We start from the raw sequence: 20,328 nt of genomic DNA, 5'->3' as shown, positions 1-20,328 counted from the left end.
AGGTAAATTATTAGTCACCAGTGCTTCAAATGTTTCTCTGTTCCTGTCTCTCTCTCTTTTCTTGGTATTCACTTTTCACTTATACCTTTTGTAGTTGTTGTGTGGTTCTTAGATATTCTGTTCATTTTTATTCAGTCTTTTTTCTCCTGATTTTCAGTTTTGGAACTTTCTATCATATTCTCAAACTCAAACTTTTTCCTTAACCATGTTCCGTCTACTAATGTATCTTTTTATAGTGCCTATTGGTGCTTGCATGTTGCCTACTTTTCCCATTAAAGCTCTTAATATATTAATCATAGTTTTAAAAAATTTCTGGTCTGTTAATTCCAGCATTCCTGCTGTATCTGACTCTGGTTACTTTTTTCAGCCTCCTGAAATTATCTTTTCCTTGTTAGTATGCCTTTTAATTTTTCATTGAAAGGTGGACACGATGCACAGGTTGAATGTCCCTAATTCAAAACTCCAAAATCCAGTATGTTCCAAGGTTGGAAACTTCTTGAGTGCTGACGTGATACTCGAAATACGCATTGGAACATTTCAGATTTTGGATTTTCAGATTAAGCATGCTCAACTGATAAAAGTAATGCAAATATTCAGAAATCTGAAAAAATTCCAAAAATTAAAACGCTTCTGGTCCCAAACATTTTGGGTAAAGGATACTCAACCTATACTGGGAAATGCAGCTTTCATAAATGGGCCTTTAGTAATGTAGTGGTTAGGTGTGGGGAGAGGAGAAATGATCTATAGTTTTAGGATTAGGTTTTAATATTTTGGCAAGTCTGTGCCACTGGGCTACCTTTACCAGTGTTTCTTTTTTTCCCCTTACCCTTAGGTGGGCTAGAATGGCTAGAGTGGGCTGGAGTTTGGTATATCCCTTTCCTTACATGGAAGGCTAGAACTGGCTGGAGTTCAATATTTCCCTTCCCCTAGGAAGGTTAGACTCTGACAAAACTCCCACAGGTTAGGCTCTGGTGAAATAGTTCCTTCTGAGGACAGGCCTTGTTAAGAATAATAGAATGCTCTGGCATATTTCAAAATGGTTACTTTTCTCTTCTCATTGTTGTATGCATGAGGTGATTTCTCTCCAGTATTCTCCGTGAAGACCTGGTAGAGCTCCTGTAGATAAAACTCACAAAAGCATGAGTGTTGTCTTATAACTAGGTCCCCCTGGAATTTTTAATTATCAGACTTATCCACGCTGTGCCTCTAGTATTTTGTCAAATACAGGCTCTAGCCCTGGTTCCCGCTGAGATTTCTGATAGTAGCTTCTCTTCTGGTGAGTTGTGCTTCTCTGCATCTGCCTGTCTCTGCAGTTTTGTGGCAGTGGTTTGGTCTGTGTCTTCATTTCTCTGATGGATCTAAAAAGAATTGTTAATTTTTCAGTGTGTTCAGCTTTTTATTTTTTAGAACAGAGTGGCAACTTCTAAGCTCCTTACATGCCAGACTGAAAACCAGAAATCTTTTCTTTTAAAGCAAGCATTACAGTTACTGAATGATCATCCTTATCTTGTTTGTGTTCAGTTTTATGCTTTATTATGTGGAAAGCCCAGGGTGTTTCTCAAATCCCTCTAACTTCGATGATCTAGAATAGGCCTTATTCTAGGGCATAGTTCTTGCTCCCAAGGTACCAACTTTTTGGTGTCTCAGCTGGACGCCAGGGCACTTAACAGGATTTCTCCCTTTTGACAGGGTAGAGCTCCAGTGTCTCTAGCACTGTCTTCCTGGATAGATAATTTTTTATTTAAAAGAATTGTATTCGTCCAGGCGCAGTGGCTCACGCCTGTAATCCCAGCACTTTGGGAGGCTGAGGCGGGCGGATCATGAGGTCAGGAGTTCGAGACCAGCCTGGCCAACATAGTGAAACTCCGTGTCTACTAAAAATACAAAAATTAGCCGGGAGTCGTGGCGGGTGCCTGTAGTCCCAGCTACTCGAGTGGCTGAGGCAGGAGAATCGCTTGAAACCAGAAGGCAGAGGTTGCAGTGAGCCCAGATCGCACCACTGCACTCCAGCCTGGGCGAAAGAGCGAAACTCCGTCTCAAAAAAAAAAAAAAAAAGAATTGTATTCTATTTCTATGGTTTTTAGATAGAGTACTAATTGTGCTAGATTTAAGGCATCCTAATGGTGATGCTTTTGTAGGGTTTGGTTGATGCCCTCTGAATGTTTTTCTGTGGGTCTTAGATGAATACAACATTGAGAAATTTTTAAAGACTATCAGCCAAATTGTAAATATATCAGTTATAATGATTGACTTTACAGTGCTTGGATAGTCTGGAACTTAGGACATTTGTGGATGGCGTAATGGTGATTAGTGCAGATAGGCACTGATTTAGGTCCAGTCTTGTCGGTTATATCCAGTGATGTCTAAAACAGAATATCAGTTTCTGCAGTGAGATTAAATAGCAGTTTCTGCAGTGAGATTAAATGATGGTTTTACTCAGTAGTAGTAAATCATAATAGCTTCTCCTGTGAGGCACTGTTCCCCATATCTGACTTTACCTCACATGCTGGTAATTTCTGCATATGCCATCCACATGGTTCTCATCTTTGTGTGGTTATCCATGTGGCCTCTATGAAAAGTCGTTTCTTTATAGATAAAGCCACCAAAGCTACTTTTCTATGTCAAAACACCATGTAGTCAGTTTAAATTATTTTCCCAGCCTGCGGCGCTGTGATTTACATGTCTTAACCTGAGGTTCTACCAACTTGTCCACACACATTGATGTCTAAGACTTTACCAAAAACCACACTTATGCCTTCTGTTGATATGTAGATTCTGTTCTTTTATTTCTCCGTTTTTCTAGCTCGTGTACTAACTGTTGAGGTCTCATGGGGCCTCCTATTCACTGCTCAGGATGTTATCAAATTGATAAGTATGACAAATAAATAGTGATGAAGGAGCAAGATGTCAGCTTTAGCACTCAGAAAATCTAAGGTGGAGAATGTTGCTTACAAACAGTGCTAAATGGGATTGTTAGCCTGACTCTGGAGTTTGGCTAACTGACTAGTCATTGACTAGGCTGACCAGCAGAGTGGCCCCAAATAGAGAAGTAAAGATTGCTTGCTCCCTGTGTGCAGTTTATTCACAAGGGGAAGAAGTACACGTACGAGCTGAAAATACCCAGTTTATTAAATACAGAATAATCAGTGGAGAGACCGGGAATCAGACTAGTTGGGCTTCCTACAGAATGAGAAAACATTTTCTCCTGCCATGTCTGTTTGTATTTTTTTAAAAAACTCACTTTTGACTGTTTATTGCTGATTACTTGTATCAAAGATAAGGATTTAGCTCACTTATACTTCCTTCCCTGTGTCTTGTCCTCTCATCCTTCCAACATAATTCTAATTTTTGTTAAATAAGTATTCAGTATTTACATTCTATAATTATGTACCTATCTTTTTTCTCTAAAGCATTTTGTTTTCATTGGAATTAATAAATGTCTTTACCTAGTTTTTATACTCTTAACACTAATGAAGACCAAAGCTTTCCTCCAGTTGCATTAGTATGTCTATATGTGAATACTTAATTACATTTACTGCCCTACAGCAGATTTGCATGGGATAGTCTAGTCTGGACTTCTGGTATACAAGTATGATTGCATTAGTGGTCATCTTAGTATCTTACCACCGTTACCCGTAAGATTTTCTTTCTCTTGCTGTTGGGTTAGATCTTCTGTTACCCAGATGTCATGTTTTCTTTCCCTTGGTGTATTCTCGTGTTTTATAGAGCACAGATTCCAATACCTTCCTGATAAAGTGTATATGGGAGGTAAATCTTTTGATAACTTGTATGTCTGAAGACATCTCTAATTCTGCTTTCACACTTAATTCATAGTCTGAATCCCGAGTACAGAATTCTAGGTTAGAAATAATTTATCTTCAGAATTTGATGGCATTGGACTGTTGCTTTCTTTTAGTTTTGTTAAGAAGTTTGATGCATTTTCATCCTAATCCTTTCTATGAATTTTATCTCTCTAAGTCTGTAGAATCTCTTTAAACTCCTGTTTCTGAAACTTTATGATGATGTGCATTGCCATGTGTCTATTTTTGTCATTTATGCTGGACACGTGGATAAGCCCTTTCAGTCTGGAAATTGATATCCTTTCATTCTGGAAAATGGGATAGAAATGTTTCTTTGAATTCCTCCATTTTCACTGTATAAACTTTCACAAATCCCCATATTTTCAGCATTGTGCTTGGGTTCTCAGCTATATGTGGTATACCCCGTCCAAAAACCCTATGTTTTCTCTCCCCAGAGAAATACATTTTTTTGCCATTGTGGAAAAAAGGGCAAGGTCAGGCTGTGTAGTAATGGGGAGGTGATCTGAGGATTTAACTACTTTTTTTTTTTTTTTTTGAGACGGAGTCTCGCACTGTAGGCCAGGCTGGAGTGCAGTGGCGCAATCTCGGCTCACTGCAAGCTCCGCCACCCGGGTTCACACCATTCTCCTGCCTCAGCCTCTCTGAGTAGCTGGAACTACAGGCGCCCGCCACCATGCCCGGCTAATTTTTTGTATTTTTAGTAGAGACGGGGTTTCACCGTGGTCTCGATCTCCTGACCTCGTGATCCGCCTACCTCGGCCTCCCAAAGTGCTGGGATTACAAGCGTGAGCCACTGCGGATTTAACTGCTTTTTAAACAGACTTTCAAGAATTCTAGTATTTTTAGCCCCAACCTCAGCCTCACTGCCAGACATATGTGAGCCTGTTGAGAGTTCTTTAGTAGACTTCTTTGCTTTTCCACTTTTAATGAATTCAATATATATGCCTCTTTTAATGAATTCAATAAAAATCTGATATCTAATGAGCATGATGACTACTAATGAAAAATATTTCAAGGTATCTGCAACAGTGATATATGAAATAGTCTTTGATTTCTATTGCTTGCAAAGTCTCAGGTATTGCTAAGCTACTGCGGTGTTTTTCATATCTTAAGGAAAGGCTAAAGTTCATTTGGAGGATAACATAAAAAATGAACATGTACTTTTAAAAAATCTGCTTTCCTGGAACCCCTGAATTCTCTCCATGGGCCAGTTAGAACCCCTGAATTAACTGGAACTTAGTAGTATATGAGGCCAAAATCATGGTTTCTTGTATTTGCCCATTTAAAATGAGCTTCTTTATAGTGCGTAATCCTGATCAGCCTTTTCATTCATTTAACAAATCAACTAAGTGTAAGATACCAGGCACCAGAGATACCTTATTTAACAAAACAGACAAACTGCTGTCTTCATGGAGTTTACATTTCTGTAGGAATATGTCATTGGTTGTAGTGCAGCCTAGATTATAATAATATAGTTTATGTCTATCACCACCCCTGGAAAAGTAACTGAACTCACATATATTTCTAATGTCATTACTTGAGACAGAACTTGGAAGTTTTTTTTTCTTACAAAAGCAATGTTTATTAAAAAAATTAGAGAAGATTCATAGGCAGAAGGGAATAAAAACTCACTCATGCACTAATCAGAATTAACCACTGTGAACACCTTAGTATGTATTTCAGTCCCTTTTCTGTGCACAAATACATATGTATGCATTTAAATATGCATAATTTCTTTATAAAATTGGATTATACTATAAAAGCTTACATACATTTTTGTCAAATGTTTGTTCCAATTGTAGTGGTTGCATAATATTCAGTTTTATGAATACACCATAATTTATTCCTTTAAACATTATATTTTTTTCCTCATTATTAAGACTCGAGAGGCTGGGTGCAGTGGCTCACACCTGTAATCCCAGCACTTTGGGAGGCTGAGGTGGGAGGATTGCTCAAGGACAGGAGTTTCAGACTAGTCTGGGCAACATAGCGAGACCCTAGCTCTACAACAAAATTTAAAAAGTAGCCAGGTGTGGTGGAACACACCTGTACTCCCAGCTACTCAGGAGGCTGAGGTAAGAGGATCTCTTTAGCCCAGGAGGTTGAGCCTGCAGTGAGCCATGATTGAGCCACTGCACTCTAGCCTGGGCGACACAGACCCTGTCTTTAAAAAAAAAAATACTGGAGTAATAGATATATAATTTTGAACTGTTAAGGCATATACATACCTTGGTGGGCTTGTAATATGAGTTGGTTGCAACAGGGAGGTAAATTAGAAGGTTAAAAATGTTTATACAGTAGTGTTTTAAGTTATGGATTGCTTACATTCTATCTTATTTTACAAGTAACATAAATATTTAACTCTCACATGGGTATTTTCAGAAAATTATATGAAAATCTCACTTGAAATATGTTGCCTTTGTTATTTTTTGAGCATTCAGCTAAATCCGTTTGTTTACAGCTGGGCTCAAAATGCAGAGAACTCAAAGATATTCATTTCGGCCAGTGTTACAAGATCTCAGATGAAGGCATGATCGTCATAGCTAAGGGCTGTCTGAAATTACAAAGGATATACATGCAGGAAAACAAATTAGTAAGTACTTGTTATCATCCTCGTGTTGTTCATTTTGTTCCTAACCTTTGAATTCTTTCAAGTTTATTTATAATTTTTTTCTGCCTATTTTCTTGTGATGGTTCAAATACTACTTTTAAAAGTAAAAATCCTTTTAAAGCGATGATTTTATAAATCGATCTTTTAACTGAATAGATGGTGTTTGTGTGTGGTACTTGCATGTTAAAAATCCCTCATTAGCATGTGCTAATGCATCTTTTCTAAATGTGGACAGTGAACTGATACTGGTAAATTGGAAAAATCAAATTTGTTTGCCAAACATAAGTCTATGGTTGTGTAGTTCTTTCTGATATCTCTAGAGATTATAATAATTCTAGACAGAATTTTTTTTATTGTCCGGAAAAATGTACTCTTGTAAAATAGAACCTTTTACTTAGTATGATAAAAAATGAGATTCAGTAAGTTAGAGCATATAATACGGGCAATTACATAGATTTTATATTTTAAGCACATACATGGGTAATGCAGACACATTTAATGTATTATGCTTAAAAATCTTACAATTTTTTTGAGAGATAATTCACATAAAACACATTTCACCTCTTTAAAGTGTGCAACTCAACGGTTTTTAGTATATTTACCATGTTGTGCAGTCATTACCAATGTCTGATTTTTGAATATTTTCATTACCCCTAAAAAAATCCTGTGCCCATTAGCTATCCCTCCCCATTTTACCCTTCTTCTAGTCCCTGGCAACTGCTAATCTACTTTCTATCTCTATGGGTTTTCCTATTCTAGGTATTTTGTATAAATGGAATCACATGATACGTTGTCTTTTGTTTCTGGTGTCTCACTTAGCATGATGTTTTCAAGGCTCATTCGTGTTTATCATGTATCAGAGCTTTATTATGTTTTATGGCTGAATAATATTCCAAAGCATTTATGTTTTTATATGATAGGTACATCATATCAGTTAAAAGAAAAACTTGTCACTAGGATGCACCAGTAGGAGTTCTTAAAATTGAAAAACAGCGTACATACAGTCATAGTCCATATAACAATGTTTGGGTTAACAGTGGATAGCATATACAGTAGTGGTCCTGTAAGATTATTATACTGTATTTTTGCCTTTTCTATGTTTAGATACAGAAATACCATTGTATTACAGTTGCCTGCAGTATTCAGTACAGTGACATGCTGTTCAGCTTTGCAGCTTAGGGGCAGTAAAAGCTATACCATATGGCCCAGGGCTTTCTGTGTGCTCTAGGTTTTTCATTCTATGATGTTCACACAACGACAAAATTACCTAATGTCACATTTCTCATAACATTTTCCTGTCATTAAGCAATGCATGTCTGTATTTGAAAATGTTGTCAGGGTAGTCCTGAATGTGTAGTATACCACAAACAAGACTTGCTTTTTTAGTTATATTTCAAAAATGAGATCTTTTTATTGCCCCTTGGAGTTCATAACATTTAATAATTTTTATGTAATAGTCATTCTTGAGACAGTAGGATTTTGTAAAGAGAAGTTAGGTCTGTGTTAGACTGAATTTTTGAATATTGGTATCCACTCACTTGCATTGTGATCCCGGGAAAGTTACTTGAGTTCTTTACACCTCATTTGTAAATGAGGTTATTGATATCTGTCTGTTTTCTAGTTATAGTTTTGAGGATTAAATGACACCGTATCTTTAAGTTGTCTAGTATGAATTCTGACTTACAGGAGATATGTAAAACATAGTAGTTTTTATGGCATCACAACTGTATTTGTTACCTAACTTTTGGTTTTCACTTTACATCCAAAGTAAATTAAAGGATGGTGATCTTAATTTAGAAGTTTTCTATTTCTCAAGCAATAGGATATTTGTTGACTTTTATTTTTCTTGTTGAGTAAACATGAAATAGTTTTATTGGCACAACAAACAATTTTTAGCCAATGGTTTCCCAAAGAAAGCAACTGTTTATGTTTTTAAGGTTTTTGTTATGTTCACATTAGTTTTTTTCTAATATTTTAGTACATTAAAAATATGTTATATACGTAAATGCTAAGGGAATCAGTTTTATATTTGTTTTTTTTTTATTTAACATTTTCATTTCATTGGAAATTTGAGGTAATTTTGCCTAGTCTTAAAGGCTAATTCACTACAGTTCTACCCATTTAAGTTTATTACAAAAGGAAATTTAGAATAATTTGAACTCTTTATTGGATAATTGAGATACTGATAACTAACCTCCTGTAGGAAGTTTGTATTTTTAAAATTTATGAAATAAGGAGAAATATTTAAATACTTGCGAAGCCACAGTTTTAAGTAATTAGGATGTTTTTACTTTGACACCTATTCTTAGTAATGTAACAACAAATATTTTAAGTTAGCAACTAATACAGGTATGTACAGAGAACACTATCAGAAAGAATGCCAAAAGAATTTCAACTATGCTTTGACAAATACTGATAATCAAATTATTTTGCTAATTCTCTTAATAAACTGAATATTCTCAAAAAGAGTATTATAGCTTAATTGCAGAGTCTAAAAATAATCATAGCATAGTTTTCGTATAAACTTTGCTGACTGAAAATAAGCTATTTTGGTAGTATTTGAGTATACATACATCTTTTCATATTACATCTTGGCCTTTAGATGGCAGCATTGTCTTTGTATATTACTGTGACATAGCTTTTGTGTCCTTGATGTAACTATAAGAATGTAATCCGTCTATAAGTTTCTGCTGATGGTTTCTGCTGATGTTATGGTTTATTTTACATTTTTGTTCTTTATGTGACCTTAATGGGAAAATTTCTTCTTAAGTTATTTAAAATAATTGTATCTAGAATGCTACAGGATGAACTTACCATTTTACACAAAGTAGTAAGATAGTAGAACATTTTTATTTGTGGCAGTGGTTTAAGTAAGATAAACTTTAGAAAAGGGGAAGGATTCCTGTGTTTATGAAGGAGAAGTTTTATTCATGTGGAAAGTGAGAACAATGATTTGCCTTAAATGAGTTATAGTGAAGCAGAGAACTGAGGACTTAGATGTAGAATTTTTTTTTCTTTTTTTTTTTCTTTTTGAGATGGAGTTTTGCTCTGTAGCCCAGGCTGGAGTGCAATGGCGCGATCTCAGCTCACAGCAACTTCCACTTCCCAGGTTCAAGCAATTCTCCTGCCTCAGCCTCATGAGTAGCTAGGATTACAGGTGCAAGCCACCATGCCCAGCTAATTTTTTTGTATTTTTAGTAGAGATGGAGTTTCACCATGTTGGTCAGGCTGGTCTCAAACTCCTGACCTCATAATCCGCCCACCTCAGCTTCCCAAAGTGCTGGGATTACAGGTGTGAGCCACCGTGCCCGGCCTTAGATGTAGAATTTTCCGGAAAGAGAATTCTTTGAGTTCTCTTTCAGTTATTACTTTTGAGTGAGACAAGTGTCATGTACCTACATAGGTATAGTTTGCATTTGCTTAAAACTCTTGTGTCGACTGTACAAATAGATTTGAGGAGTACAACTGTAGTGAGGGTCTAGCGTATTGTATGTGTCTGTCTCTTCTAGTGATAGGTTTTATATCACTTCTGTATAGTGCATGCCACAAAGCTATTTTTAAGTCATACTTAGTTTGAGCATATAGTTATTAATTATCTAGAAACCTCAGTTAAGTATATTTCCTCTGCTTCTTTAATTTCCCTGTACCAGATTCTGCATCTCTACTTTTTGGACAGAGAACCTCTTTGGGTGGCTTTTTATTCCATTGTAAAATGATGAGGTCAGATAGATTACCTGCCATTTGTTATACAGACCAGTGTTTTAAAATACTGGAATTTTATGAGTTATTCCAAAAATAGCTTCTGTGCTATGTCCTATGTCAGAGCATTTTTGATGTAGATCTGTATGTGTTATGTGTGTGTTTGGTCTATTTTTTACATTTTCTACTCTGAATAATTAGGCTGTAACCTATTACAGATTACCCAATTGTCAAGAAAATAGTAACACTATGAATAGATTTCAGCAAGTTATAGGGAAATGATTAAAGTTTCCTAATTGAAAGTTGATTTCCTGGAAGTTAATTGTGACTGTATACTTTTCAATCTCTTAGTTGATATTTTACTAGTTTTATAATTCTGTGACTTTTCTTAGAGTCCTTTGGCTGCTGCTGTAACAATCTTGTTTTAAATTTCATCCTTTGGAGGCTTACATGAATGATGCAGGATCAAATTCACCTCTCCAGGCTTTCCCCCTCGACCCCCTAGGCTGAAAGCATTTTAAGGGGAGATGGAGGCAAACGCCATTTTTGAGTTGCACTGAACTCAGTTAAAACTTTGATCCTGCTGTTTCTTACTCATGTGACTTGCTTTAGGTATCTTAATTTTTGCACTTTGTTTTCCTTCCTTGCAGAAAGGATAGAATACTACTTCATACATGTTCTTATGAGGATCAGACTAAGTGAGATTAAGAGGTGAAGCACCAAATGAGTTTCATTGCCACAAAACACAAGAAGGCTTCAATAAAGGTTTTTTTCCTCTCCTATCAGGAGAGGATAGTGAAGCCTATTATTTGCTTTCTGCAGTTTACTAATTTGAATTGGGTTGTATCAATGTCTCGTATCACCTAGTCTGATTTTACGTGTTAGCCACTGACAGTTTAATTTTTTTTTCTCTTTGCTGTGATTTGAGGCTGTTGTAGCAGTCAGGTGAAAAAATTGGTAGCCATGTTGATAATCAGCTAGAGTAGTATATCAGATAAACATTTGTGTCAGAGTTTAAGTAGCAGTAGTTAATTCAGCATTATGTGAAAGCTTCCATTTCCTGACTCTTACTGTTCACCATAGAGTTAATAAATTAATGGGTTTATATATGAGTTAATATATTAAGGAGATTTGTTGTCCGCACCCCTAGTTCCCCTCCTATACTCTTGATGTCTTGTTTCTCAAATACTCCTGGTGAAGTGAGTTTAATTGTAATACCAGACATAAATAACTTACATTTTTGAGGGATTTCGTACAAAAGGGTTAAGTACTCACTTTAGCCTCCAAAATCATCCAGAGTACATACTCGCCTTCAGTGTTCTTTCCCCTCTTAATGGATGGAGCATTTACTTAAACCCAGAATGGTAGTTTCCAGTGAACAGTAATATTTGAATGTGGCGTTCTAAAGAGGTGACCTAAAGATATTGAACCTCATCTTATTGTTGTCTTTGTCCATTTGGGTTGCTGTACCAAAATACTATAAACTGGATAACTTACAAACAACAGACATGTGTTTGTCACAGATCTGGAGGCTGACAAGTCCAAGATTAAGGCACTGACAGCTTTGGTGTTTGGTGAGGGCTTGCTTTCTAGTTTATAGACACCTTCTCCCTGTGTCCTCACATGGTAGAAAGGCAAGCAAGCTCCCTATGGTCTATTTTATAAAGGTACTAATCCCATTTATTAGGGCTCTGCCCTCATGATTTAATCACTCCCCAAAGATCCCACTTCCTAATACTATCATCTTGGAGGTTAGGATTTCAACATATGGGTTTTGGGGGTACACAAACCTTCAGACTGTAGCAACTACATCTCAGGATTTTGCTGTCATTTGTTGGTAATAGAAAATATTTAATACAAGTTATCTTTTATTGCGTATTTTTAATATACCAGGTACTATGCTGTTTTATATAATTAATCCTCATAACTACCATGTGAGGTAGCTATTTTTATCCAATTTTACCAGTGAGGTAATTGAGGCATAAAGAAGTTAACAACAGGTAGGTGTCAAAGTCAAAATTCTAACCCAGATCTGTTAAGATTCCCAAACTTTTCTTCTCTAGCCCTTTGGATTGCATGGATACATTACCTGTACTGCTAATCTACACACCTTTGAACCAAGTAGCAACTTCCAAAAGACGTTATCTCCCTTTAAAACACTTATGGACCAGTGCTGTGAGACATCAAAGGAAGAAGTTAATTATTAGCATTAGTAGAAAATAATTTTTTAGGATGATAATTGATTTCAGGAGAAGCTGCAAGTACCAGCAGAAGTGTATTTAAAAAATTTTCTAGGAAAATTCCTGAAATTATCAAAGAGGAAAGCTAGTATTTAGTGTTAATCTTAATCCTATTTGAATATGAATATAATTAATAAAAGAATTGCAGTATTTTATACAAAGTTTCTCTGTATTACAAACACAGTGTTTTATATTTTTGTGATATTTCGATTCAGAAGCTAGTACCATTTGATTTTTGTCAAGAAGGTTTAATGAATTCATGAACTGATAACTCTACTCTGTTCCTTAACACTTGTTTCAGATGTTCATTCAGTTCCATTAACATTTGAACAGTTACTATGTGCCAGGCACTGTGAGAGGTGTTGAAGAATTAAACAAGAGTTATACTGCCAAAGAGAGAAGATCCTGGTCTCATGATAGTGCCATAGAAACACCAGTTGCAAAAATAATTATTCTTATGTGAGGGATAAGGAAGGAATCTGAAAATCCTATAAATAGTATGTGACATTTGAACTGAGTTTTGAATTACATATAGTGATGTGATGAATATGCAAGCAGACATATTTTAGGGTAAGGTAATTGCAGTAATGGAAAGAACATTAACAAAGATAAAACATCAGAAAAATATGGGGAATGCTTAATAAGTGGTGAGTGTTACAGTGCCACTGGGTACTAGGTAGTAGGGAGGTATTCATATTTGGTCTGGAAAAGAAAGAAGGGACCAGGTTGTTAAATTTTTTTCAGTGTCATGCTGTGAAATTTGAAAGTCTCTAGGTAATAAGAACTATAGCATGAGATTTTAGCAGTGTGAAATGTGATCAGATTTTAATTCTTGTTTTATTTTTCTATTTTGAGAAATTAAGAAAAATATAGAATACAAAAAGGAGTAATAACAGCTATATGCCCATCACCCATAAATTGACAGTTGTTAACATTTTATTAAATTTGCTTCTGCTGCTTGAATTAATAAAGCAAATAAACTTCAAGTCTCTGTTGTCTTACATTCGTACTGTTGTCCCACTGTTCCCTTCCTGAGCAACTGCTATGATGATCTAAAATGCTTTAAAAAATATTTTAATATGTATGTAGATACCCATGACATGGTATTATTTAGTTTGTGGTCACATGTAATTTATATCTAGTGACATATGGTTAAATATCTGGTCTCACAAAGTATATATGAGTCTACAATTTGCATGTTTACTTTTATTTTTGAGATCTAGCCATAATTAATATAATTCATTCTTTTTCATTGTTAGTATTCTATTATATGTATAAATCTCTGGGTTATTCATTCCCTATTGAAGGACACTTACATTGCTTCTACTGTTTTACTATCAGAGGCAGTATTGCAATAAAATTATTGTATAAATCTCTTGGGCTCATCTTCAAGAGTTTCTCTAGGGCATATACTAGAAGTATATATAATATGGTACTAAGATATGTACATTTTCAAATTTTTCTATATCATGTCAAATCACTCTCTACTGGTAATTGAAATCATGATTTAGAGATGTATCTTGCTGATGGAGTGTCAACTCTTTTGAGGGCCAGGAGTATGTACTCATCTTTTTATTCATCCCTCCTAGTGTTGGAATATAATAGACATTCAATAAATGTTGGGTTAGAGACAGATGGGTTACTACTGCATTGAGCATTCTTTAAAACATGTATCACTTCAAATATTTTGGTGACGTATTTTATTAAATAAAAGCTTAAAATAGCTTAAAGAGTCAAATGTTTTTTCACTTTTAAAGTAAGTAAATTGTTTTGACCTAGTTAGCACATTAATGATGCCATTCTTTGTGTATCAAATTTATCCAGCCAAAGTCACTAATGTACTCAAGGGGTATTTTTTGGGATAATTGTCTTTAACAACATGCAGTTCTGATCAACTAGAATGTAATTCTTGTCAGAATTATGTTGACTTGTACATTCTTACTGTTAATAAAATCAGTTTTATTTTGTTAAAGTGGTATTTGAAAGATCCAACTTAATTTAAAACAAGTTTTTTTTTTTTTTTTTTTAAGTAGAGACAGGGTCTCACTATATTGCCCAGGCTGGTCTCAAACTCCTGGGCTCAAGTGATTCTCCTGCCTTGGCCTCCCGAATTGCTGGGATTGTAGGCATCAGCCACCATGCATGGCCTAAAACAAGTTTTTTTTGACAGTATAATTTCAATCTGAAGAATAAATACATTTTTACTCATTCTAAATTCTTTGCTAGATCGTATCCTCTTACTCTCTTTTTAGTCTATTGGTATCTTTCTCTTAAGGTTTTTTTTTTTTTTTTTATCACATAGCTTGGCAGGAACATAAGTGGATTATATTCTGTCATTTGAAGGCATAGAAGGCAATAAAGAATGATTGTGTATTTTTTCTTTCCCTGTGTGCCAGTGTCATATGGAAGACAGGCAGTGACTTGGATGGTATCCAAACAATTTTTCTTTGGAATGCATTATTTTTTACCCAGCAGATTTACCTGCTTAATTATATTAGTTTAGTAATATTAAAATTAGTTCACAAACTCTGGGGACTCATCGGCTGATGATAGGAGATGACCAAATGCAAACAGGATCTCAGGAGGAAGCTAGCTTAGTATTAAAAACTCTGATAAAGATATCCCAGTGTGGATAATGCAGAATTTGTTATGGTTAAAAATAGGAAATTCCAAATAGTATTTAAGTATTCTTTAAAAATATATTTTTTTCTGGATCAAATTTTAGAGTGCTTCTTTTGGATTTAAAATTTATAGTTGGTAGATTATTTTTGGTGTAATTCTTTGGCTAGTGATTTTTTCCCCATATACATAGTCTGTAGTTTAAGTCCTGTTTTTTTTTTAATAAAAATCTAATTTTTATTTGCTTTCTTTTTTGACTACCTGTTAAAATCAGAGATTTGAAGCAAAACAAATTATCTCTAAGATACAAGTGTGGAAGTGCAGTCTTGGGCTTTGTGCTCAAGTGTTGGCAACGGGAGATAGTGGGTTGAGATAAAGACTTGAGTCATTAGGCTTAGCAAATAGAAATTTTATAAGACTAGATGGCAGTGGCATGCTAGTAGTACATTAAGCCTATCATCTATGAGGATATGTTCCTGAACTACCTTTCTAGCCTGTCAGTCAACAAATGAAATGTATTATTGGATCTAGGAAGAAGTTTTGGCTTATGTTTTTATCCACAGTAATGAGGTTCTAGGGTTTTAGGATATCCAAGGCTTAATCCCAGTTATTTCAGTGACTAAGCTTAAAGGAAGGAGAATTGGAGAATTAGCTTTTTTTCTTTCTTTCTTTTTTAAATAAAGATTTGCCTTTTTTTTTTTTAAATTTTTTTTTGAGACGGAGTCTCGCTCTGTCGCCCAGGCTGGAGTGCAGTGGCGCAATCTTGGCTCACTGCAAGCTCCGCCTCCCGGGTTGACGCCATTCTCCTGCCTCAGCCTCTCTGAGTAGCTGGGACTACAGGAGCCCGCCACCACGTCCGGCTAATTTTTTTGTATTTTTAGTAGGGACAGGGTTTCACCATGGTCTCGATCTCCTGACCTCGTGATCCGCCCGCCTCGGCCTCCCGAAGTGCTGGGATTACAAGCGTGAGCCACCGCGCCCGGCCTCTTGAAATTATTTACAAAGGTTTGAACATAAAGTTACCTGATAGGCAGTAGAAGGATGAATAGTCATGTGAGTTTTGGGATGGATTCTTTTTGTTGTTGTTGTTGACTATATCATCTAGATTTTAATAGCCAAGAAATTTAAAAGCCAGATAAGTCCATACTGTTTCGATACTTACTTTTTTTTCCCCAACCCTTCTTCTGTTGCATCTTAGTTGTAGCCACATCTAGGTTGCAGACTATCAGTATAGTATTTTTCTTTAGTGGCTGCCATATTTCATTATTTTTGGTTTCTAAAGTATGATAGTAGAAGTACTCAAGTTACTTGAGGAGAGTTTGGGGGTAAAAAATTTGTAGTGTCTGTTACCAGATCTTTATTGGCTATTTTTGATTGGAGCATAAAATCTAGATGGTTATTATTCACTTTAATAAGACATATAAATAAATATATTGAGACTCTGTAATACAAAGAAAAGTGGTTGTAAATCCGAGTCCTTCTTATTGAACTACAGTTGGGTGATTTTCTTTTATTTTCGTTTTTACTGTATATCTTTGAGAATCTAAAGAAGAAGGCATATATTTATATTCGTTACTGTTTAAATGTCCAAGTGAATGCCTAGAGGTTATAAAATTATTTGCATCATGTTCTGCTAGCTTTTCATTCTAACTCCTCTGAGAACATGATAAAATTTCTATATCTTTTTAGTAGGTTAATATTTATTCTAAGTATTTGAAGATAATTTTGTAGCTTACTATTTCATACATTTTAAATTGTTGCAGGACACAATTTAAAATATACACATATACTCTTATTCTATTAATATACTGATAAATCTCTGTTTATCATATATAATTGTAGGCAGTTTCATCATGTAATCTAGTGTACATTCTATAGTTTTTCATTGTTTTAAGCTTTTTTGTGTGAAGAATTTAATGGAATAACGTGTGAAAGGTTAAAGATACATTGTATATATTCCTGTGAATTCACTCATGAACTAAGATGTTTCTAAAGGTTCACTCTTACTAATCATATCTACAGTCTAGGAGTGCTCTTTCCAAAATACTATTTTTATCATTTCAGAAATATGTAGTGGCTCATTTCAAAGATTTCTTCAGTTACTAGTCTCTGTCTTATTACTTTTTTTTTTTTTTACTTCCTGTACTTGTCCATTTATCATTCATTTCTTCTTCTTTCTTCCAGAATGTGTTCATTACTATCTTCAAGCTCAGCTGAATATTATTTTTCGTAAAGACTCTTTGAGAATTACCTCACATTTTTTACTTTCCTATATTCTGTCAGCTTCTTGTATTTAGTTAGTTCTTACTAATCCATTGATAATTTGTTGTAGGTTTGAGAGTTTTAGTTCGGTAATGTCTCCCAATGTAACTCCTTAGAATAAGAATGAGATTGTTTGCATACAGGTTAAAGAAACCTGTATATTCTTCAGTGTTTTGATTAAATGGATAGTTGTTAGAACTTCTTAAAAATAAAATTTTTTTAAGTGTATGAATTGTAAATTTTCTGAAAGGAACTTCCAGTGAAGATGAACCATTTATATACTTAAGTCCTTTTGGTTTAGTTCTGGGAAAATTCTTTTTTTTTTTTTTTTTGAGATGGAGTCTCACTCTGTCACCCAGGCTGGAGTGCAGTGACACTATCTTGGCTCATGGCAACCTTTGCCTCCCAGGTTCAAGCGATTGTCCTGCCTCAGCCTCCCGAGTAGCTGGGACTACAGGCGCGCACCACCACACCTAGCTAATTTTTGTATTTTTAGTAGAGACGGGGTTTCACCATGTTGGCCAGGATGGTCTCGATCCCTTGACCTTGTGATCCACCTGCCTCGGCCTCCCAGAGTGCTGGGATTACAGGCGTGAGCCACCATGCCCGGCCAAAAATTCTTTTTGAGATAAGGAACAAAGAGTTTCTTTTAAAATCACATTTTAAATGAGACACATGTCAGTAACTTTAAACATAACCATTTATACTTTAATATGTACATAAAAGTATAGCCTTTAGGATGTAAAATTCAATTTTTATTTACTGAATTGGTGAAATATAATTTATTCTATAGCAATATCAAGTGATTCTTCATTAACATTCATACAAGAAGAATGGCAATGATAGTTTGAAGAGGTGAAATCTCAAATAAGTGTGTTGTTTTTAAGAATTAGGTAGATTTTAGGAAATGATTTCTTAAAAGCGGATTTTGAAACTTAATGTCTTTAAACATTTTTATTTACTGAATTATTTTTATTATTTTATTGCAAATTACCTATTATATATTTTATTACAGATTACCTATTATATATTTTCATTCACATGGTTGTACATCTCATTGAAGATATTTGGTTTGTTTCAGTATTTCATCCTTCTGTTTCAGGCAACCCTAACAAAAATCTCTCAAGACTGCTAAGAAGTGTGGTCTCTTTTCTTTTGTCATACTTTAATTACTTGATTCTTGAAAAGATGAAAGTTAACTAGTTGCTTCTGTGGTTGAGTTTGTTCAGAAGAGCTTGACTTTATTGTTGCAATTAGAGGTAGATATTAAATATAATATTTGATAGATATTTGCTGCTTGGTACCAATAAAATGTGTCAGGCAGATCTGGCATTAAATTTAGTTCAGAATACTGGCATTGCATGCTTTGAGAGTAATATACCATGCAGAAGTTACACTGGCAAGTGTTTTTTAAAAAATGCTTTATATAAAATTTTTAGTTTTTAATTTCATAAATTCTTCCCATATATTTTTTTCTTTAATATGTTCTAACAATTTTGTAGAATAAAAAACGGGAAAAGAATGTCCAAGAATAAGGAGAGATATTTTGTTACAGTAATGCAGTTTGTTTTTTCATTTTCTTGGAGGATTAAGTGACATTTGGACAACTTGAGAGGGAAAAAATTGGGCAAGTGTTGGTTCTGCCAAACTATTGTTTATCCTTGGATTAAATTGTGTTTCTTTTCCCCTCTAGAAGTAATATCTTTTTCTGGTATACCCCTCTGGTTTTCTGCTATAAAGTTAGTCCAAGTATATAAGAATAATCTTTTTCATATATTAAAATATATTTAAAACAATCACATTTTTCTAATATACTTTATATTATCATGTTTTTAGATTATAGTCAAAAACAGGGTTTTTTTTAGAATATAATTATGCTAATTCCTGATCAATATAATAATAGGAGGAATTTCACGTCTGATCTTCAATCATGGTAAATCATTTTCAGTCTAATGTGTGCATTTGCCTAGTGTCACAGGTTAATTCTTTAGACATGGGTACCTTCCCCCTTTCTGTTAAGGCATACCTTTCTCAGCTGTTGCAGAAATGAACTTCCAGTTATTGGAATCAACTTGTAATCACCTTAGTGCTTACTCTCCATCTCTGAGCTTCTGTATTAGTACATGTCTAAGGTTATTTGTTGTTATGCATTATAATGCTATATTTACATTAAATTTGCTTGTAACATAATCATGCAGTTTCCTCTTCTGGTCCTACTTTTCAAAATTTAAAAAAAACTCTATTTTTTTTTTTTTTTAAAGACACTGTCTTAACCTTAAAAGTCATACTATCATCTAAGCCTGCTTTTTGGCAAATCTCTTTATTGCATGCCTGGTAATGAGCCATATATTGTTGTGTGTGTGTGTGTGGGGGGGGGTTGAAGAGTGTAAATATTTATATTCAAGAACTCAAAATGTTTTAATGATAGTTGAAAAATTATGAGTAAAATGATACCAAAATATTTGATCTGATTTTTCTAATTTCTAACATTTAAAAACTAGTACTATCAATGCCTTAAGAAAAAGGTTGTATATATTCACCACATTATTTAAACAAGACTAGTGGAATTTATTTTCCATTTTACCTTATTCTCACACTGATAGTGTAGAATTTGTAATTTAACAATTGAAATGATTACTTCTTGTGAATATGTACGTTGTTTTAGGGGACTTTTCCATTTTTAGACAGTGAATGGCAGTACCCACTAAGTAGTGGTCCGCATAAAACTTGGTGGTTTCATTTACTATTAACGTGCTCTTTGACAGCTGGCTTTACTAATCTCACACCATGGGTTTGAAATTTTTTCCTTAAAGCTTTATAGTTGAATTACAATATATTGTGTCCTTTGTTTTCTCCTGGAAAAGGATTTTAAACAAACTTTCTATTGCACTTGTTGAATATGTATTTTATAGTAACCACCATAAAGTTTGCAGCATTTAAGAAGATGAAGAAGCAAAGATAAAAGATACACATTCAAGAAGGCTTGGTTTCACAGTTGGTCATAATCCTTTCTGCTGTCATTGGTACCCTAACTCTCTACCTACCAGAACAAAAGAAACTGAATTGAAAATTGTGG

The 20,328-nt window shown here is 34.6% G+C and overlaps 1 protein-coding gene across 5 annotated transcripts in view; it reads left to right on the top strand.

Moving 5' to 3' along the window:
• FBXL17 (F-box and leucine rich repeat protein 17) overlaps window positions 1–20,328 on the top strand; it is a 533,333-nt gene that overhangs the window by 27,345 nt on the left and 485,660 nt on the right. For all 5 annotated transcript variants that reach the window (XM_055298027.2, XM_063612883.1, XM_063612881.1 and 2 more), the window contains exon 4: window positions 6,283–6,414. In XM_055298027.2, the coding sequence (XP_055154002.1) occupies window positions 6,283–6,414 (132 nt within the window). The remainder of the gene's footprint in view (window positions 1–6,282; window positions 6,415–20,328) is intronic.

Source organism: Symphalangus syndactylus, chromosome 11, assembly GCF_028878055.3.
Source record: "Symphalangus syndactylus isolate Jambi chromosome 11, NHGRI_mSymSyn1-v2.1_pri, whole genome shotgun sequence".
NCBI lineage: Eukaryota > Metazoa > Chordata > Mammalia > Primates > Hylobatidae > Symphalangus > Symphalangus syndactylus.
Note: the sequence above shows the minus strand (reverse complement) of the source record. Positions and strands in the feature narration are given on the sequence as shown.